We start from the raw sequence: 20,377 nt of genomic DNA on the forward strand, positions 1-20,377 counted from the left end.
AATTGCGTTTTCGTCAACGTCATGATTTATTGGTGTAACTATAAATCATGTCAGTTATATGATAACAGACAAATTGTAGCCTGTCAGTTGGTGCTTCACTGCAGATTTCTGTCCAACCTTTAGTGAAGGTAATTTGGGAGGCAACCGCGCCCCCTGTTGCGCGCGAGGCGATCAGGGCAGGAAACATTGAGAGCATCTCCTCAGTGTCCTTGAATTTTATACGATCCAAAAGCAAAACTAGAGATTTCGAGCGGACTCTAAGAGCCACTCTCTTCATACAGTTCTGTTAAAATACCTATTTTCTCTAATCGGGAGCTCCCGGTCACAATTACGCTTGTCGTCACCTTTACGCAAAGTTGAACCTGGGTACCCGGAGTCTCCTCTGTTGCGCACCGTGGCTCCTACTCCCCCCCTCCCCTACTCCTCCTCCTCCTCCTCCTGCAGCACCACTAACGGGACACTTTCAACGCACCAAACCTTTACCCGCTTGGTATGTCAAGACTGTCTGCGCGCATTACACCGGCTTGGATGATGCGGATACCGGAGAGGTATCTTTGTTATTATCATTTAAATGTGGCGGTCGGAAATGGTCGGTGACACCCTGATTTGGTGTTGAATCATCGGAGGGACTGCGAGGCAACACAGGGATTTCACACCGAGCTGGTTTGGACGTCTGGAGATGAGTGCGGGGCACCGGATGGTAAGCTGCACTTCATAAGTTACAGTGATGTCTGCGGGGGTTGTGTTCGTAGCTTTGCATTAGTCTGAAGTTGTAATGCGCTGCCTCAATACTTAAAATGAGAAATGCTGGTTTCTCTTCACCTCGTCAACACGGCGTCATAAAGCAGGTTAAGACAAATTGTTACAGTGTTTGATCCAGAAGGAGGTTTCTTAAAAACCACAATAGGCTTGAGAGAGGCATGTACAGTACCCTTTAAACAACATCCGACTTTGACTTTAGGCGCCCTCACTGTTTGTTTTCCTTTCCACAAATTATCGTTATGAGATCTTAATTAAGCGCCCAATTTAACGCCCAGTTTAATTAAATGTCTAGGCTTGATAAAGGCGCAAAATGTGCGTGTGTGTGTGTGTGTGTGTGTGTGTGTGTGTGAGCGCGCGCGCACGTTTGCAAGTTAAGAGTGAGAGAGAGCGAGAGAGAAAGAAAGAGAAAGAGGGAGAGAGAGAGAGAGAGAGAGAGAGAGTTTTCCTGCATTAAAGCAACCCATCCATACGAGACGTGGGACTCTCAACCAGCTCCTGGCAATTGCAGCCACTGTTGACATGCCCATGAATATAATATAAGCTGACTGACTGAGTGCTGAATGAGTATGAACTCATCAATTACCTCGTCATAAAAAACTCCTTGTCAATATACACAAAAATTAAATTTAAAAAGTATTGAGTTATGGACTTGTGTTTTTTGTTTATGCCCAATTTTTTTATAGAACTTTTATATAAGTTTGATTTAGTTCAACAGTACTTTGCATGTGTTTGGAATAAATTAATCTTGCAAAATGTCAACCTTCACATGATTCAACTCCTGATAATAACAGAACAAGCTAATGATATCCTTCCTCAGCTGTCTGTCATTAGTGTCCAGTGCAGAGCCAGGAGGTGCAGTAAAGCTGCTCACACCAGTGTGCTGCTAAAAACACCTCCTTCAATTAACTTTCCACTATGAAAAACCAGCCACATCCACAGGGAATACAGATCGATTAATAAATAGTTTATCATACTCCCCTCCCTCTGTGAGGTGGAAATGAAACACCAGCACTATGACAGAGGTGATTTATTGGTTCCTCCAGTACAGGATCCTACCCTGGATCTAAATTAGTAAAGCATGTTAGTGCGTTCCAATGCTTCAAACTGTCTGCACTGTCCAGTCACACATTCAATAAGCCTGTGGTTACTGTAGATAGCTACTGTGCAGAATAATGTGAAGGCTGTTGATAATATTCGTCTTACTGTGAGCAGTGTTTGTGTAACTCTGAGAAACTCCCAGGTCTGTGTTAGTCTTACAGGACAACCCGCTGTGCTCACCATCAGGGTTGTGAGTCAGGGCTAGTCACAGTGACAGGATGAGTGTTGCATTTTCACAGGGGAAACGTGTACCTACATGTGTGTGTAGAAATGGGTAGAAAAGTGTGGACTTGCCCTTAGAGATTCTGCCTTAACTGAAATTGCTGTGGCATGTGTAGAAATTCTATTATACCTTCATATTCACAATAAAAGGTGGCAGGGGAAAAGTGCAAGGCAGCCGCCCCAAACATAAGTCAGCTGCATTGTTAGTAGCTGGACACAACAAGCTACTGAACAATGTGTCTCAAAGGATAATGCCAGCTGTTTCAGCCCAGGCCTTCCTCTTTCATCATTTGCCACTACAACACTCAGTACCAAAAAACATTCTCGCCTACAACCTCTGCAGACTGATTTGTAAAGATTTAGGAGCTGATTGTCTGATTGACTGATCTGTCGAATAAAAACACATATATCAACACGCAGAATTAGCACACGTTCTGAGAATTAAACACTCGACGTTTAATGAGAAATGGGAACAACGGGCTGCTTGTAAAACCCATCACAAAGACAATACTAAAACCTTTATATAAAGACTGAGAGATTTAAGTTGTATCAGCATGTTGTGCAACTCACTGACACACATTTTGCTGTGTCTTGTAATAATAAAATGAAAAGGAGTCAAATTTAAATAACAAATGTAGAATTATGTAATAATTTATATGACAAACCCTTCTCACTGCAGATATTGTGACTTGTCATAGCAAGAAAGGCACAGGTACTGCATATTTAAAATGCAGCCTTTATTAACATTATTAATTACATTTGTGCTATGTTAAATGTCGTTTTTCATGCATGGTGCATAGTAGGAAAATAAATGAACTGCAAGTTAGATGCTGTCAGTGAATGAAAAATACTGGGATAATAAGACCCAGTTTGGAATTAACCAAAACTATTTAAGGCTTCGATACACAGCAAACCATTCTGGGCAAGTGTGACAGCTAACAGTGCCAATAAGTTCCAGGGCAGTCGTATTGCCAAGAAAAACATTTTGGACCCTGTGTTTCAGTGTGTGTTGCAAGGATTGCTGCCCATCTTCAACAGCCAGTAACTCACTCAAAGTGTGACTAACACCACACAACCTGAATGTTCTTTTCTACTGTTATTCCTTAAATTTTCTAACAGCCATGCCAAGTAAGGCCACCACACTGCCATTAATGGAATTTGCTTTCACTGTAAACTCCTTCACTATCAGTTGAAGTCCTGTATGAAACACAGTGACTGTACTTTTATAGCAGCAGAGCTAATGTGTCTGTCTTTCTTGATTCTCACTGAGAGGGAGTGAAAGATGTGGGTGGAGCCTAGAGCACTGCAGCCTCACTGAGGTGTGCTCTCTGTCTCCTCCTCAACCTTTACTGCCTTCACACCATCTGTCTTTTTTATTCGTTGCCCATTTTCTTCTTTATTGTGACACCTGCCTCAGTCTCAGTCCATCCTACCTCCATTCTGACATCTCTCTCTCTCTCTCTCTCTCTCTCTGTCTCCTTCTCAGTGCCTGCATGATGCCACCACGTGTCTAGGCCCTCCCTAATCCTGCTGCGGCGACACAGAGGATCCCCCTCAGTCCCAGGACACATCACCGCCACACATTTTGATCTTTGACTGATCTCGATCTTCCTCTGTAGCTATCAGCCGCTGATCAGTCCTAACCCACTCTCTATATTCAGGCTTTCCTTTTCCAGACTCTCGCTTTACACCAGGATTACCTATTGATTTGATGCTGAATCCTGATGCACCAGCTGAGTCTACTGTAGACCTCTGACTGCAACATCAAAACCCACTCACATTCAAATGTGACAACAGGTTTCCTGACTCTCCTCATTCCTCTCCTCTCTGGGTTTTTTCACTCTCTTGGTTGGAAGCCAAAGCCATATATTGTCTGTTCTTGAGAAAACTCCTTGTTATGAGCTGGCTGTGAGACCATAGACACAGAAAGCTACGACTGTTCTTTCTTTGTTCAGCTTATGTACAGTACAGTAGAACTGAGCATGGGCATGAAAATTTTCCTCATGGGCAAGTTTTAATGTAAAAGGTTGGAGGCGGCAATACAGAAAGGACTGTTGTGTCCTGAGACTGAAAAGTTTAGCGCTGTAGACTCTTTCTGTCATCACCACTTCCCCTAAGCTGCCCAGTCCGGAGCAGCGTGCTTTCCAGATGCTGCCATGCCCATCATCAGCAACGCCAACCATGACTTCAGCAATCTGTCCCTCAGTGATGACAGCAGCCTCGACCGCATCTTCACTGAGATCCCTGAAACTGAGACCATCAAGGTATGAGTAAAAGAGAAGGACGAAGGAAAAGAATTATATCAAATCAGTGATAAAATTCTGGAAAACAAATTGTTCACACAAATATCTCAGATGCAGCTTCTCATGCATTGAAGCTTTTAATTTCTCACTCTCCAGGGTGTGTACTACCAGAGGGCTCAGTTCATCCGTCGGCCAGAGGACCTGGTGTCCGTCGACCATGGCATGCTAGCAGTGATCAACGTCGGGGGGAACCGCTACACCTTCCCCTGGAGCACCCTAGAGCAATTCCCCCTCACCCGACTTGGCCGACTCTGTGGCTGCCGGTCACCTGAGGACATCGCCAGGGTCTGCGACGATTATGACGAAGCCCGCAAGGAGTTCTTCTTTGACCGCTCGCCGTCCGCCTTCAGAGTCATCCTCAACTTCCTGGCTGCGGGGAAACTGCGTCTGCTGAGGGAAATGTGCGTCCTTTCCCTGCATGATGAACTGGCCTACTGGGGTGTGGAGATGGCATACATGGAGCGCTGCTGCAAGAGGAAGATGTACACACGCATTGAGGAGGTGCATGAACAGGAGCGGCGTGAGGAGGAGCGCAGGCAGAGAAACGCCATGCAGCGTGTGCCGGTGGAGGAAACAAGGTACCGTAAGGTGATGAACTGGCTGAGAGATATGGTGGAGAATCCGCAATCTGGCTTACCGGGGAAGATCTTCGCCTGCTTGTCAGTGATCATGGTTGCGGTGACTGTCGTGAGCTTGTGTATCAGTACCATGCCAGACCTTAGAGAGGAAGAGGACAGGGTGAGTCTGCATACAGTTCTTCCCTACTAAAAGACAGAGTAATTATGAAGTAACATTTAACAAGACAAACTGGATGCTCATTTAGGCATTATCTCCAACACTAACTTTGTTTCCTGGTAACTTAAGTTGAATTTTTTCTCTGCTGCATCTCAACGGTGCGTCAGAGGTTATGACTGAGGAAAAAACAAATGTGCAAGATTCTTGTTTTATTCATTTCAGATTGAGGCAGACACTGAAAAAGTCAGCCATCAAAATTCTCAAATATAAAAACTCCCTGTCGTCACACCCTCTTAAAGATCCCTGTGGGATGCTGTTGTGTGTGTGTGTGTGTGTGTGTGTGTGTGTGTGTGTGTGTGTGTGTGTGTGTGTGATGGCTGTGCATGTCCTGTGATCTGTGTCTCCCCATAGCAGCGTGGGATAATGAAGCACAGGCTGCTCACTGAGGCCTGTCCAGTATCTGTCTGTAAACACAGGGGAATAATGAAATGGGCTCACTCTATCTCACACAAAAGACACGTGCATGTATACAAATGTAGACACACCTACAGTTGCACAAATTTGCACATGTAAAAACATACATATACGTACACTGGCAGACACATGCCTATACACGCTCACATGGTCACATGCACATACAATAGTAATGAACTGTAACCGATACGGCTCTCCCTGAATTTTGCACACATTTACTCTCGAGTCTTCTGTTGCCCTCTAACTAAAATTTTACTGCAGCATAGCCACTGCTCATTTATGAACAGATTTCTATTGCTTAAATGAAATTACATATACATTTTTTCCTCCAGGCAAAGATTTTATCCTTCTCCATATTTTCTACCAACTTTCCCCTTTTCTTTTGATCCCTGCATCAGGAAAAGGTTGACCATCTTTCCCCAAGGTAACCTTAAAGAAGTATTAGTATGTATATATATCTATATATATATATATATATATATAGGCCCTGTGTGTGTGTGTGTGTGTGTGTGTGTGTTGGTGTGTGTGTGTGTGTGTGTGTGTGTGTGTGTGTGTGTACGTGCAGAGAGACTGGTTACTGCAGGGAAACTCCACACACCTATTCAACAGTGAAATCATCAACAGCAGCCTCCTGTATTGATTTTGATATGAGCAGTCACAGTCAGCCAAAGGATCCAAGTCCAGGAGGGTGTGGTACTGGAGAATTTAGAGAGGTGGAAGAGAGTGCTGGCTGGAGAAAGCTTGATGAGTCGTAAAAGGCTGAGGAGAAGATTTCGAGAGCCCTGCCAGGAGGAGTCCAGTAGTCAGTGACGGTCATAAGAACACAGATGGAAGAGCTCGAGTACAGGATTGGACAGAGTCCCTGGGTCTGATTCAGTGGATGCTTGTTGCTGGACTGGATGGTGCCTTTGATATGGACCTCTTACGGCATACAAGAGGACAAACCTGTAAGAATTAGCCTAGAGGGAGGAAAAAAGCATGGTGGAATCAGATGCTGTTGTAGATTTATTTTCTGTGCATTGATAGCAGTGACAAGGTTCACAGCAAAATAATCAGGTATACAGTAGGACTCACAAGCAAGCAGATATTCGTGCAAGACACAGCGCAAGTGTTGCTGAATGTAAACAAACTCTATTTCCTGATGTATAGTATCAGCATTGCATTTCTGATGAGAACAGGAAATCGAGCTTTCCTGCTTGTAATTTTCTCACGTAAACACAGTAACAGAGACAGCAAAACTCCATGGGATACACCCCAGTTAGCCAGCTCACTTCCCCAAACTCCTTACACACACACACACACACACACACACACACACACACACACACACACACACACCATTATGACTCTCTATTGATCCGTGGCACAAGAGTGTTTCAGAAAAAAAGCATAGTTTTGTGAAACTTTATATGCTTGGGTGTGCATGGTTTTGTCTGAGATCTCACTACCTTGTGAGGACATTGTGGTTTGTAATGACATCCTGGGTGTGTGTTTATGTGTATGGTTATCTGCCCTGTGAGGACAATGGGGTTTGTAAGGGTGCGTTTGATGTGTATGGTTGAGTCTCACATTTTGCTGCCTTGTGAGGACATTGTGTGTGGATTGTTGTGTCTGCTATCTCACTGCATTGTGAGGACATTATGGGTCGTAAGGACATTTAGGAGAGTGTGTGTTCATTCAAACCTGTCCTTGCATGTCTGTGCTCATTCTTGGAAAGGGGATGGCAGCTTTTTCCAAAGGTAAACAAATCCATCTGCTGCTTTCATGTTTTTCTCACTGCATGCTCTTGAGCGTCACTATTTTCCTGTGTTCGGCTGCTGTACTCCTTCCTCGGTGTCCGGCTAGCCTGCCCAGGCACGAGCAGCAGGCTCCTGTCATCTTTAATTCACAGGGCCCTGCTGTTTGTCTCTGTCTCTGCTCTGCTTTGCACTGGATTGGAGCGAAAATTCCCTCGTCCACTCATCATTCATCCTGCCTCTCTGCCTACCTCTGTTTGGGTAAAGCGTGTGTAAGGAGAGATAAAGTAAGTGGAGGATGGAAGAAGCAGAGGGCAAATAGAGGGTAGGTCTAAGAAAGCAACAGCATGAATTAAAAAGGGATGAGAGTGAGATTCTGGTGAAAAGAAATCAAGAGATAAACACTGCTTCATTTTACCCCCTCCTCCTGCTCCCCCCTGTCCATCTCTATGTAATGTGTTTCTGCTTGTCCTCAGCTGATCCCCTCTATCAAAAGTATATCACTATGAGCACAATGCACTAGGAGGGGCCTTTATCTTACGGCTCAGTTTCATGCCCACTAACTGCTCCATCATTCCTCCATCTCCTGCTGTGGGTGTGTGTCTTTCCCCTGTATAAACACTCTGTGTAAAAACCCTCCATGTAATTCTGGTGCCACTATTTTTCCTTCAGGCTGTGTACAGCTGCAACCATTTGACCAGAAAAACAGCCCCCTCTGATGCATTTCAAAAGTTCAGATAGATGCAAAAAGTATTGATATAAAATCAGAGAGTCAAAACGGTGATGGATTTTTAGACCAAGCTCATAGAGATGTTAAAATGTCAGTGGAGTTTGCAGGGCTGAATTGTTTAAAGTTAAAGCTCAGTCTTTGATCACAATGGGCATAGGTTAACATTTTGGACAGTGTGAATACCTCAAAGTAAGAAGCTAGAAAACTCAAATGTCCAAGGTCATTATGTGAACATTACAGTGCTTCTCATGTAAAATGTTGAGTTAATTTTTCAGAAGTGAAAGATTTCCAGACATCTGAATCTCCACCCACAGCTCACATTTGTTCAGCTAATTAAATATAGCTCTGATGTGTTCACTGACAGCAGGTGATCAATCAATCAATCGCCTTGTAGGTGGCATCAAGAAAGCAGAACATCCTCTTCCTACATAGCTAGTTGGTTACGTAAAATAGCAACAAGCATGTATGACATTGAAATAGTAGTACAGTAAGTAAGTAAGTCCACATACAAAAATAACAGAAAGAAGAAAAGAAAAGAAAACTTATTAGCATGGCATCAGTAACCAAAAGGACCAGAGATAAAAAAAAAAAGATGTACGCAGCTAACCATCTGCTGCTAGGATGATAGTGACCTTGCTTTCACTATATCAATGTCAGCCTACACTAAACTGTTCCCATTCTGGTCATGGCTCTTAATGTAGCATGCATGCATGTTTTCTTTACTAGTTTCAATATTATAAGACAGACAGTTACAGACTATTTCCATGTTATTCGAAGAAGCTTGCTGGGGTGGCCTCCATATTCATGAGTTCATGAGATAAATTTCCACTGTGACCACTGTCCTAACCCAGCAGTGAACTCATTAATCTCCCTAAGTCAAATCTCTGTCAGGATAGCAGCAGTGTTTAGATTAGAAAGAACAGGGCGTTTGCAGTTTTTAACTCTCTCTGGAAAGCAGCAGGTCTCAGCACACATTGATAACCTGCCTGAGTTTACATCTTGTTGCTGTCCAAATGTCAAATATCCACCAAAGACTCTGACTTTCCTTGCACATATTTCTGAGTAAAACTTTTGCAGCAAGGCAGCAACTTTCTCTGCATTCATTTTCACTAATTTACCGCATATACATCAAAGTGCTATACTCTCAGGAAGTGTCGCTTGGATTCATGTCTTTTAATATTCTCGCCGGGTGATGGAGTATTTTCAGACAGCCTCATCAGATTTGCTCTCCTTTTCCTAATTCAGTCGTATTCTGGCCTGGGGAGTAATTGAAGTGGCCGTTTTATGTCCTTAATGCCATAAATTGGAGTGGGATTTGCTGTTCAATAATTACGTCCCAGGGCATCAATCACAAGTATCTGGAGAGAGCAGGGCAGACAAATTGACGGGGAGAGAGAGAGACAGCAGAGTAGGAGACTTCATGACTTAAGCTTCATGCTGTGAGTTTTGACACGTTTTCTGATTGACTATCCACTTGTTCTCAAGCTGAGACCTGCCAATAATCTTATTGAACCACAGAACCTGTCTGGGTAAGTGATTATAGAGAGGGTGTGTGATTTCTTGTTCTATTAAGAGGCAAAAAAAAACAAGAGAAAGAGAGACAGATGGAGATAATGTGTCTTGTGATGTCTGAAGGGAAGATAAGGTAATTCTTTACATACGAGATGGAGGAAATAATGGCGTCTCAGTTGAGGTGAAAGACTAGAAGATAACAAAAGAGCAGAGAAAGAAACACTAAACCAGCCGTGAAGCCTCCTTTCTCTCCTTCCTCTGCCTCTATGTCCTCCCAGAGGAGCTGTTCAAAGTTTAACGACTGTATGAGACAAAGTGATATTACCTGGGCACATAAGGAAGAGGAGACACACACATTAGCACAGCGCAAGACATGAATATATGCAGTATATATATTCTAATTTGAATGAATGAGTAAATATTAAGCAAAGGTTCTCTCTTGATCAAGAGAAAAGAAGTTGGAGAACAATTCTGTGATCTTGACAAGCTCCGACAACTGCAAAAACAAGCTTGGTTGTGGTCACAAAAACATCTTTTCATGATCACTGGAAACAAGGTTTGTTGTGTCGGTATCATGTCCAGCTCCACAGAGAATCATTCGGAAAAGATCAAAGTGTTGGCTGTGATATAATCTCTCTGGTTGAGCGTGCACACCTCCTGCGTCTGAACTGTGCAGAATTACATTACGTGAATGATACAATTGAAGGTCCTCTCAGTATATAATTTTATTTAAGATAATTCACTTCCACACCTGAGATGGGAAACACATACTGTAACAGTAAGGCTTTAAATGACTCCGTTTGTGTGTGTGTACTCTCTGACTTTCTAAACACAGTCAGCCATAAATCGTTGGAGCCATAAAGACAAAGCACCATCATCAATCATGAGGCCCGGTGTAGTGTGTAACAACAGGGACACAAAATTAAGAATGCATTCTTCATGTGCCTCATTTTATGCCCCTCCCCCTCCCCCCTCCCCCCATAATTTCAGCCTCCATTAAAAGCACATGAAGGGAGCATAAATAGGTGTCCAAGTCTGTAAACTTTGTTGGCTCAGCAGGGTGAGCCTGTGGCTGGCAGTCGGTCGGAGCGACTGTAAGTCAAAGAAAGCCAAATAAGAGTTTAGGCAGGCTGATGGCCGGAGCGAAAGAGAATAAGGAAGAGGAAGGAGGAAGCAGAAACAAAAAGATAGATCCAGAGAAGAAAAGATGGGGTGGTAAACCCAGTGCAGTATTTATAATATCTCACATAAACACACACTCAGAGCAGAGTCGGAAGGATCTGAACTTACAGTAGCTGTAGATAACCTTATCACTGAGATATTGTGAAATAGACAATTCAAGGTGATAGAGAACTATAGAAAAACAGTGTGTGTGTGTGTGTGTGTGTGTGTGTGTGTGTGTGTGTGTGTGTGTGTGTGTGTGTGTGTGTCCCAGAACTTTAAAATTCTGCTCAGGTCAACAAGGTGAATTTACAGCTGTAAAGCAGAGAAAATGTCTTTGTCAATCTAACATGCCCTCAAGCCACAGGAGGATGTGTGTCTGCGTATATGTGTAAATATTTGTATGATTGAAGTATATGCTAGTTACCAGACTCTGGCTAAGCATTGACGATACATGTACATGCACTAATCATTAGCATGCATGAGCATTTCCTGTGTGTTTGTGTCTGCGGGCATGTATGTACTGTTTTTGACCGTATCAGTGTTGAGCAGATTCCATGCCTGTTTCAGCCTATCTGGTTATGAGCTGTATCCCCTCTGTCTGATGTGCTGCATGGCTGCCAAGTGGGATTATGGGAGAGAACAGCAAAGTATGAGATGTTTATCCTGTCCGTGCCAGAACAGGACTGCATAGTCAAATACTGCACAATGCAGAGGAGTAGTGCTTGTTAGATCAGAATATGTTAGCTCTGGAGACTGTTTAGGGCTGTTAGCTGGAGACGATGGAGCGACCTTTAGTAGCTTTTTGACATTTTGAAGTTGTGAATTGACCTCGCTTAAATAGCATTCGCCATTTGTAATTGTTTTAAAAAAAATGACTCTATGCTCATGTGATGCCATAAATGTCAAGCAGCCTTTACAGTTCTGCAGCAATGCTAAAAGTAAAGAACAATAAGCTTCTTTTGAGCTGTGTGAATGGTGCAGGAAGGTTCGTCTTTCAAAAGACCAAAGGTCAGCGGCTTGAACCTGCACTTCCTTTTCCAAATAAGATATACCAGACCAAAATTAATAGTGTGTGCATCAAAAAGAACAGTCATAAATTTCAACAGCCAACAAAGTGGTAAATACCAGTGGATAATTTAGGAAAGGTTGATCTTACCCTTGTAAATATATCCTGGTTTCCTTATTTAAAAGATGATGATGAACAGCTGAATGTACCAAAAGACAGTTGACTGATGTGCACTCCGGGAAAGGATGCATCATTTACACACTCTGTGGGAGCCTTTGGATGGGGACAAGCTTGTTGAGCCATTACAGTGTACAGTATTTTGGTCTTGAAATACAGAAGCTGAGAAAAAAGGCAGCATTAGAGTTGGGACACATTACAAACAATCCAAGTTCAATATACTGTGTTTGTAGACACAGCTTGCTTGTTAAGGGCAGATGGTCTAACAATGAAAACAAATGGATGAGCTAAAGAATGCACAAACACAAGAACACAGTTATGACATTCAAGTATTTGAAATTCGATTTTATTTGACAGCATTTCATATACCTTAGTGCTATTCAGTTTTCAGGCGATTTGAATGGAGACTCAGTTAGGGGTTTTCTGCTCAATTATATGCCATGTTATGGAGGGAGTTCGTGGGACAGGAGAGCACAGTGAGGACACCTGCTGGACAGGTGAGGAATGACTCAGGCAGGGAAATCGCAAACATCACAGAAGAGAAAAACTGTGGGAAGAGGAGGGTGGGGAGGAAAAACAGCATACACAGCACAAAACACACACATGCAAACACAAAACAAACACACCAGCAGCTCTGTGCTCCAAGGTCATACACACAGCAGCAGGAGTACACCCCTGCAGGGTTGCCCTCTCTGGTCACTGCAGCACATCAGAATCCTATTCTCCTCAGAGCGAACATGAAATCAAACATCCTCTTCACACTGCTGCTCCGCCCCGTTATAAATGAAGTCAAACGCACCCTTTGCACCGAGCCTCTTCATACAGCTTGCAGCAGACCAGCACACCATGTAACAGATGTGTGTGTGTGTGTGTGTGTGTGTGTGTGTGTGTGTGTGTGTGTGTGTGTGTGTGTGAGTGAGTGAGTGAGTGCGTTCTCTCCCTTTTTTCAGTGTTATTTCCTGATACGCTTATTGATGCAACAAATCGATGGGGTATTTTCAACAACTTGTAATAGATGAAAAATAAAATATATATAGGAAAAATCTTCATTTGAACTGTCATCCTATTCAGTGAAACAATCCTGCAACAAAGATCCTAACAAACTGGAAAGCGAAGCCCTTGTTTGCTGTTTATATGTGTCTCACTCTGACTCTGTGTGTGTGTGTGTGTGTGTGTGTGTGTGTGTGTGTGTGTGTGTGTCTAGCATCGTGACAGACGGAGAATAGAGACTTATGGGGTGTGAAGGGAGCCCCATGCTTCAGATGTCACCTCCTCTTTTCCTCATCAGCTGATCTTGTAATCCCTCTCTCTTCTATTCCTCCACACCGCTTAGCCACCTACTCTTGTTTCATCTATCCTCTTTCTCTCCTCTCTTCTATCTGTCTGTCCTTCTCTCTCTTTCATTTTTCTCCATTAGGGTGTTTGTGCGTGAACAAGCTGTTGGTCTTTGTTGGTGATGGGTCGCTCAGCAGCCTGCACAGCTGCCTCATATGGAGATAAAACTGTTGGCTCTGCTTTCACATGGTGCTCGGCGTATGGAGTGTCATTAGAGTCAGTGGACAGTGTGTTTTTGGAGGCTGGGTGGCTGTCTGTGGCTCTTTTATCATAATACATATCAAGGATTCTTGAAAATTAATGGGTACAGACACAACTCTCTAGATTCCTTACCTTGTGTGTGTTTGTGCGGACGTGCTGCTCTCGGGTTACAGGCAAACAGCCTGATGACGGATGGAGGTGTCACATAATGCAATCCCTTTAATAACCCATGACTAGTGAACACAGTGCTTGATGTGCTTTATTTCAGGTTAAGGCCACTGGTGTGGCGTTCAACCACACCCCCTAATTCTTCCTCTTTGTCTTTCTGTCTCTGTTGCTTTTACCGTTCATCCCTTCTATCCTCCTTTCAGTTCTTTTTCCACGGAGAAGCTTTAAAAGTGAGCACAAGGTCAGCACCGCAGCGTAGAGAAACAGTGTTCAGTGGTGTATGTTGAAGGTCTGCTGCAAGGTAAAGTTGATTGATGGGCTGAATCTTTCCTTGTCTTTCGTTCCCCTTTCTTTCCAAACCTCTGGATCCAGTGGGATTGCAGAACCATCATGGGCGGCTTTTCTTTTTTTTTACCTGATTGAGGAATGGGCACCAAGAGAGAGATATAAAAGAGAGAGAGATGAAGAGGCAGCTGTAGAGTAAAGGACATACTGTGAAAAAGGTATAGAATGAAATTCAAAGATGGAACAAAACACCAGGCAGCACTGCTTAGGATGATCACTAAATTTTACACTGCACTCGTTCATGATCATGCAGTGGTTAGAAAAGCACACATCCACATGTCTCTATATCACTCATGGAGCAGCATGGCAGTTGCATATAGATAGACTCCTTATTACCAGCTGAAGACAGTGAAATGTGGAGCTTCATCTAAACCAAATGTAGGAAAAAAACACATTCATTATTCAGTGCTATAGAAGCTTTCTCTTGTTCAACAATAAAGGGACACATTTACACTTCAAACGTGTTGTAACTGGAGTGACCCCGTCGTTGAAGTATCTAGCAGCTGTCTCACTGCACACTGACGGGTCAGTGGAAGAGGGTAGATGGGCTGCTGTCTACAAGAACGTAACACTCAGCTAGAGCTGGCAAAACAGCAAGATGCAGCCAGCGGTAGTCATGCTTGAATGATAATGATTTTTAAACAAACTGCGTCAACCTTTAATCCAAACTAAGAATTACAGTGAAACATTCTGTGCTGTTCTGCCTTCATGAAGAGGAAGGAGCATGTGTGTGTATTTTCTACATCAGGGCTTATGTATATTGTATATTGTATATTGTATTGTGCATTCAAAACAGGATCTGCAATATTTGTCATTTTACTCATGTTTTTGTCTTTTTTTCTCCTCCCTAAAATATAAATATCCATGGTCACATAGATATTTTGTATTTCAGTCATTCTCATTTCCTGCTTAAATTGCTTCAACTCCACAATTTCAGTGTGGTTAAATGTAAGTGTGAAAACATTCAACTTTAGTGAGAACTTTTTCGACTTGATTCCCATCCAAGGGGCAGGGACCAGTTTTATCAAGTAAAGGTTTGGTGACACCAGGGAGTAGGAGAGTAAAGTTTATCCATATGTCCATACAATGATTTACAGACAATCATAGTACAACGTGTGTAATATTTTCTGTTTGCAACAGGCCAGAGGTCTACTGGACCAACATAAGTCATGGTCTTCTCAGTCCATGTAGAGAATTTACTTGTGAGAAAAGGAGGTGAACAATTAAAAGCACTTTAAAAATTGTAGCAGGAAATGCTCTAATGCTTATTCAGAACTACTGGCTATCCATACACAGCTACAGCTTTGAGAGATATTTTTGCCTTCTTTGAGTGTGTATTCTCTTATGTGTGCTTTTTTTTTTTTAAATAATTTTTTTAGACAGCCTCTAATTGTGTGGGATTGTGGTTTCTTCTACAGAAAGGCTTGTGCTTCAGTTTTTTTTTTTTTTGAGACTGACAATTTTCCTTTCTTTGGGATTCAGTAACAAGAGATTTTTTTTTTCCTCTAGAAATTCAAGTTAACAAACCACACAACTTCAAATGTGACTTCAAATGTCCCTGCCCCTAAAATGCCTTATACAATGACTTGCATCCTTCATGTAGTGTTTGTCTTAATTTGACATTGAGATGTGTTAATACAGACAATGATGTGAAACCCTGTGTGAGACAGCTGCTGGGGTAAGCAGTGTCTATGTTGAAATGAGCTGTCACTGGCATTTGTTCCAGAGAGAGTTGTACAGAGGAGATAAGGTCAGGGAGATAGTGGGTATTGTGAGAGGTATTGTGTGTGTGAGAATGTGTATCTATCTGTGTGTGTTTGAAAAAGAGAGAGAGGGAGAAGTAGAAAGCTTCTAGCTGTAACAAATGGCCTATCATGCAGAGGGTGAAAACCCTGTCGCAAACCCCTGATGGGCCTAATGTCAGCACAAGAGAGAGCTGTGAGGAGGGAAATAAGTGAGAGGTAGCGAGTCCACATGAGAGACATAACACGTAAGATGTGCATGGAGAGAAAGTGTCTGAAAGATTGATACAGGACAGACAGCTAAAAAATCTAATCAGGACCGGTGGACCACAGACAGAGAAAACATGAGGAATGATTAAGGAGGAGGAGAGGTGTAAAGATTAACAATAAGTTAAAGATTTAAGTAGCAATTCTCAAGGAGATGCTTTAAACTATCGAATGAGTCTTCTCCTTTTGTAATTGTCCTCTGCTTGAGAAACAGATATCCCCCAGTCATTCCTTCAGACCTCTGGAGAAATCATAGATTGTTCGAATTAAGCCATTATGATTCCACCTTTTACTGTGTGGGCTGCTGCACTAATGATTGCTGCACTGCTTCTCTGGACCTACACGCAATAGTTTAATATGCCTTAACAAATATTTATAATTTTATTAATATGTGGAATGGAATGGGGCAACTTTAAATAATGTTTTCAATAAATAATTTTTAAGGGTTTGGGAGGGGTTCCTTGGCTCTGAGCTTTTTAGCATTTTTTGGCTCATTGTTTTGGTTTTCTGGCATCAAAACTCCTGTCATCAACCTCAGCAGCTGGCAGTTGTTTTCAGTGACAAAGCTCTGATAAACCTGCTGTATGCCACCAAAAAAGCAGACAGGTAAAGGCAGAAATTAGCTAGTGAACATAGTGAAGGATTTAGCCGATATTTCCCTCAGGAGATGTTGGCAACCAAAACAAAAAAACACATTAACAAACATAGTGTGCCAGGCCCTGTAGTGATATTTACAGGTGTTAATTATGAATGAGTATGCTATAATTAGCAATTTGAATTGGTGCTGAAGTTTGATTTGGTGCTTCATTCATGAAGCATTTTGTTGTCCCTTATGTACAGCAGCACAAAACATTCCGATAATGTTGCAATTATGATGATGAAAAAGCTGAAATGAGGCACAGATGGAAATCTGTTTTATTTTCAAGTCTTAAGAATTTGATTTAAACATACTTGGGATGGAAAACACAACACTCACGAACATTAATTGATCTCTTTTATATAACTAGGGAGCTTGTTTACTGCCGAAAGCCATAAAAATACAATCAAATATATTCTGACAAAGACTTGAGCCACATTAGAAAAATTTTATTAAATTTTATTTATTTGCTGTTGTGATACAGGTGTTAACTTCAGTGAGTGTCAGCCCGCAGGCCAGAGATTCAGACCCAGAATGTTCTCGATGTGAGGCAACAGTTCAAACCACTGCAACACCGTGCCACCCCATCACAAAGTCATACTATAGTTAGGCATAAAAATTCATAGTATACTAAGGTATAAAAAGTCATAGTATACTAAGGCAAAAAAGTCACAGTATACTAATGCATTATAATTAACCTGATGTGCATGTTTCTGGATTGTGTGAGGAAGCTGGAGTACCTGGAAAGAACCCATACAGGTACAGGGAGAACATGCAAACTCCACAATGAAAGGCGCCAGGACCGGGATTCAAACACAGCCCCTTCTGAATGCAAGGCGACAGTTGTAACCACTTCACCATCATGCTATCTCATAAACAGATCGTTGTATACTAGGCATAAAAACGTCAAATAACATCAGACTATTGTAATGGAAAATATATTAGAAAACGTCACAGGATAGTAAGGCATAAAACAACATAGTATAATAAGGCATAAAAATTTAAAAAACATCATAGTATAGTATGCCATAAAATGTATGCATGTATGCATATAAAAACGCATAAAACATCATTGTATAGTGAGGGATAAAAATATCAAAAGACATCAAAGTATATTAAGGTATAAAACGTCATAGGATCATAAGGGATAAAAATTTCTAAAAACTTCATAGTGTAGTAAGGCATAGAACACTTACTATATTACATGGGTATAGGTGGAAAAGGGAAACTCCCCACAGAAAGGTGGTGGGACCGGGATCCAAACTCAGAATCCTCTGATTGCAAGGGAACAGCTGTAACCACTGCACTAACTAGCTAGTCACAATAAAAATCTCATACTATAGTAAGGCAAAAAATGTATAGTATAGTGAGGCATAAAAACATCACAGTAATGTAAGGAATAAAACGTCATAGTATAAAAAGGCATAAAATTGCCAAAAATGGTCATAGTATATAAAGGCATAGAACGTCATAGTATAGTAATGCAAAAAATGTCATAATATAGTAAGGCATAAAATTGTTAAAAAGCGTCATAGTATACTGTGAGATAAATAGCCATAGTATAGTAAGGCAAAAAAATTCAAAAAACATCATGGTATGGAAAATTATAAAATTGTCTAAAAACATCATAGTATATACTATGGCATAAAACTTCACAGTAGAGTAAGGCAAGAAATGTCAAAAAACGTCACAGTATAGTAAGGCATAAAAATGTAAAAAAAAAATGTCATAGTAAATAAGGCATTAATACATCATAAAACATCATGGTGTATAGTAAGGCACAAAAATGTCAAAAAATGTCATACTATAGTAAGGCATACAACATCATAGTATAGTAAGGCATAAAAGTGTAAAACAACGTCATATTATAATAAGAAATTAATCGTCTTAAAACATCATGGTGTATAGTAAAGCATGAAATCATTAAAAAAATGTCATAGTATACTGTGACATAAATCATCATAGTATATTAAGGCATAAAGACGGCAAAAAAACGTTATATTATATACTCGGCTTAAAATTGCAAAAAATGTTATAATATACTTTGGCATGAAATGTCATAATATAGTAAGGCATAAAATGTCAAAAAAAACGTCATAGTATACCAAGGCATGAAAACATTATAAAACTTCATAGCATAGTAAGGCAAAAAATGTCAAAAAGCGTTATAGTATAGTATGGCATAAAAACGCCATAGTACAGTAAGACAAAAATGTCAAAAAACGTCATAGCATAGTAAGGCAAAAAATGTCAAAAAACATTATAGTATATTAAGTCATGAAAACGTTATATAACTTCATAGTATAGTAAGACATAAAAACATCATAGTATATTATTGCAAAAAATGTCAAAATACGTCATAGTATAATAAGGCAAAAAAAACATAGCACAGTAAGGCAAAAAAGTCAAAAAATGTCATAGCATACTAAGGCATAAAATTGTAAAAATGTTATAGTATACCATGGCATTAAATATCATACTACTGCTAGAGTTTGGGGGGAACCATTCAGAGGCAAAAATAATGTGCAAACTCCACACAAGATGTCCAGAGACAGGATTTGAACCAACAACCTTTGGAATGAAAGGCAACCCTTCTAACCATTGTACTACCCTGAACCCTGTCAATGGGTAATATTATGGTAAATTGTACAAATATCAGAGTATAGTGAAGCACAAGGATGTTGAGTGGGACAAAGAATTTGAAAAAAGGTCATAATATAGTAATGAATGAAAAAGGCAATGAACGTCATAGTTGAGTAAGGCAAAAAAATTTCCCCAAATGTGATAGTATATTATGGCATTAAATGTCATAGTATAGTAAGGCATAAAAACGTCATAGTATATTTAGGCATAAAAATGGCAAAAAACGTCATTTTATAGTAAGGCATGAAACGTCATAGTATAGGAAGGCATAAAAATGTCAAAAAACATCATAGTATAGTAAGGCATAAAAACGTCAAAAAACATCATAGTATAGTAAGGCATAAAAACGTCAAAAAACATCATAGTATAGTAAGGCATAAAAACGTCAAAAAACATCATAGTATAGTAAGGCATAAAAACGTCAAAAAACATCATAGTATAGTAAGGCATAAAAACGTCAAAAAACATCATAGTATAGTAAGGCATAAAAACGTCAAAAAACATCATAGTATAGTAAGGCATAAAAACGTCAAAAAACATCATAGTATAGTAAGGCATAAAAACGTCAAAAAACATCATAGTATAGTATGGCATAAAACACTGTATTATAGTAAGGCATATAAATGTCAAAAAACATCATAGTATAGTATGACTTAAAAATGGCAAAAAACGTCATAGTATAGTAAGGCATGAAACTTCATAGTATAGTAAGGCATAAAAATGTCAAAAAACGTCATAGTATAGTATTGCATAAAAATGTCAAAAAACGTCATAGTATAGTATGGCATAAAAATGTCAAAAAACGTCATTGTATAGTAAGGCATAAAAATGTCAAAAAACGTCATAGTATAGTAAGGCATGAAACTTCATAGTATAGTATGGCATAAAAATGGCAAAAAACGTCATAGTATAGTATTGCATAAAAATGGCAAAAAACCTCATAGTATAGTATGGCATAAAAATGGCAAAAAACCTCATAGTATAGTATGGCATAAAAATGGCAAAAAACCTCATAGTATAGTATGGCATAAAACACCATATTATAGTATGGCATAAAAATGGCAAAAAACGTCATAGTATGGTAAGGCATAAAAATGTCAAAAAACATCATAGTATAGTA

At 40.6% G+C, this 20,377-nt stretch overlaps 1 protein-coding gene across 1 annotated transcript in view; it reads left to right on the forward strand.

Annotated features, from left to right (window-relative positions):
- The first annotated feature begins 500 nt into the window (after positions 1 to 500).
- kcng4 (potassium voltage-gated channel modifier subfamily G member 4) overlaps positions 501 to 20,377 on the forward strand; it is a 38,194-nt gene continuing 18,317 nt past the window's right edge. The window contains exons 1-3 of the mRNA XM_022749965.1: positions 501 to 700; positions 3,569 to 4,346; positions 4,482 to 5,123. Coding sequence (XP_022605686.1) covers positions 4,239 to 4,346; positions 4,482 to 5,123 — 750 coding nt within the window. The 5' untranslated portion in view covers positions 501 to 700; positions 3,569 to 4,238. The remainder of the gene's footprint in view (positions 701 to 3,568; positions 4,347 to 4,481; positions 5,124 to 20,377) is intronic.

Source organism: Seriola dumerili, unplaced genomic scaffold, assembly GCF_002260705.1.
Source record: "Seriola dumerili isolate Sdu_G_001 unplaced genomic scaffold, Sdu_1.0 BDQW01000147.1, whole genome shotgun sequence".
In the NCBI taxonomy this organism is placed as follows: Eukaryota; Metazoa; Chordata; class Actinopteri; order Carangiformes; family Carangidae; genus Seriola; species Seriola dumerili.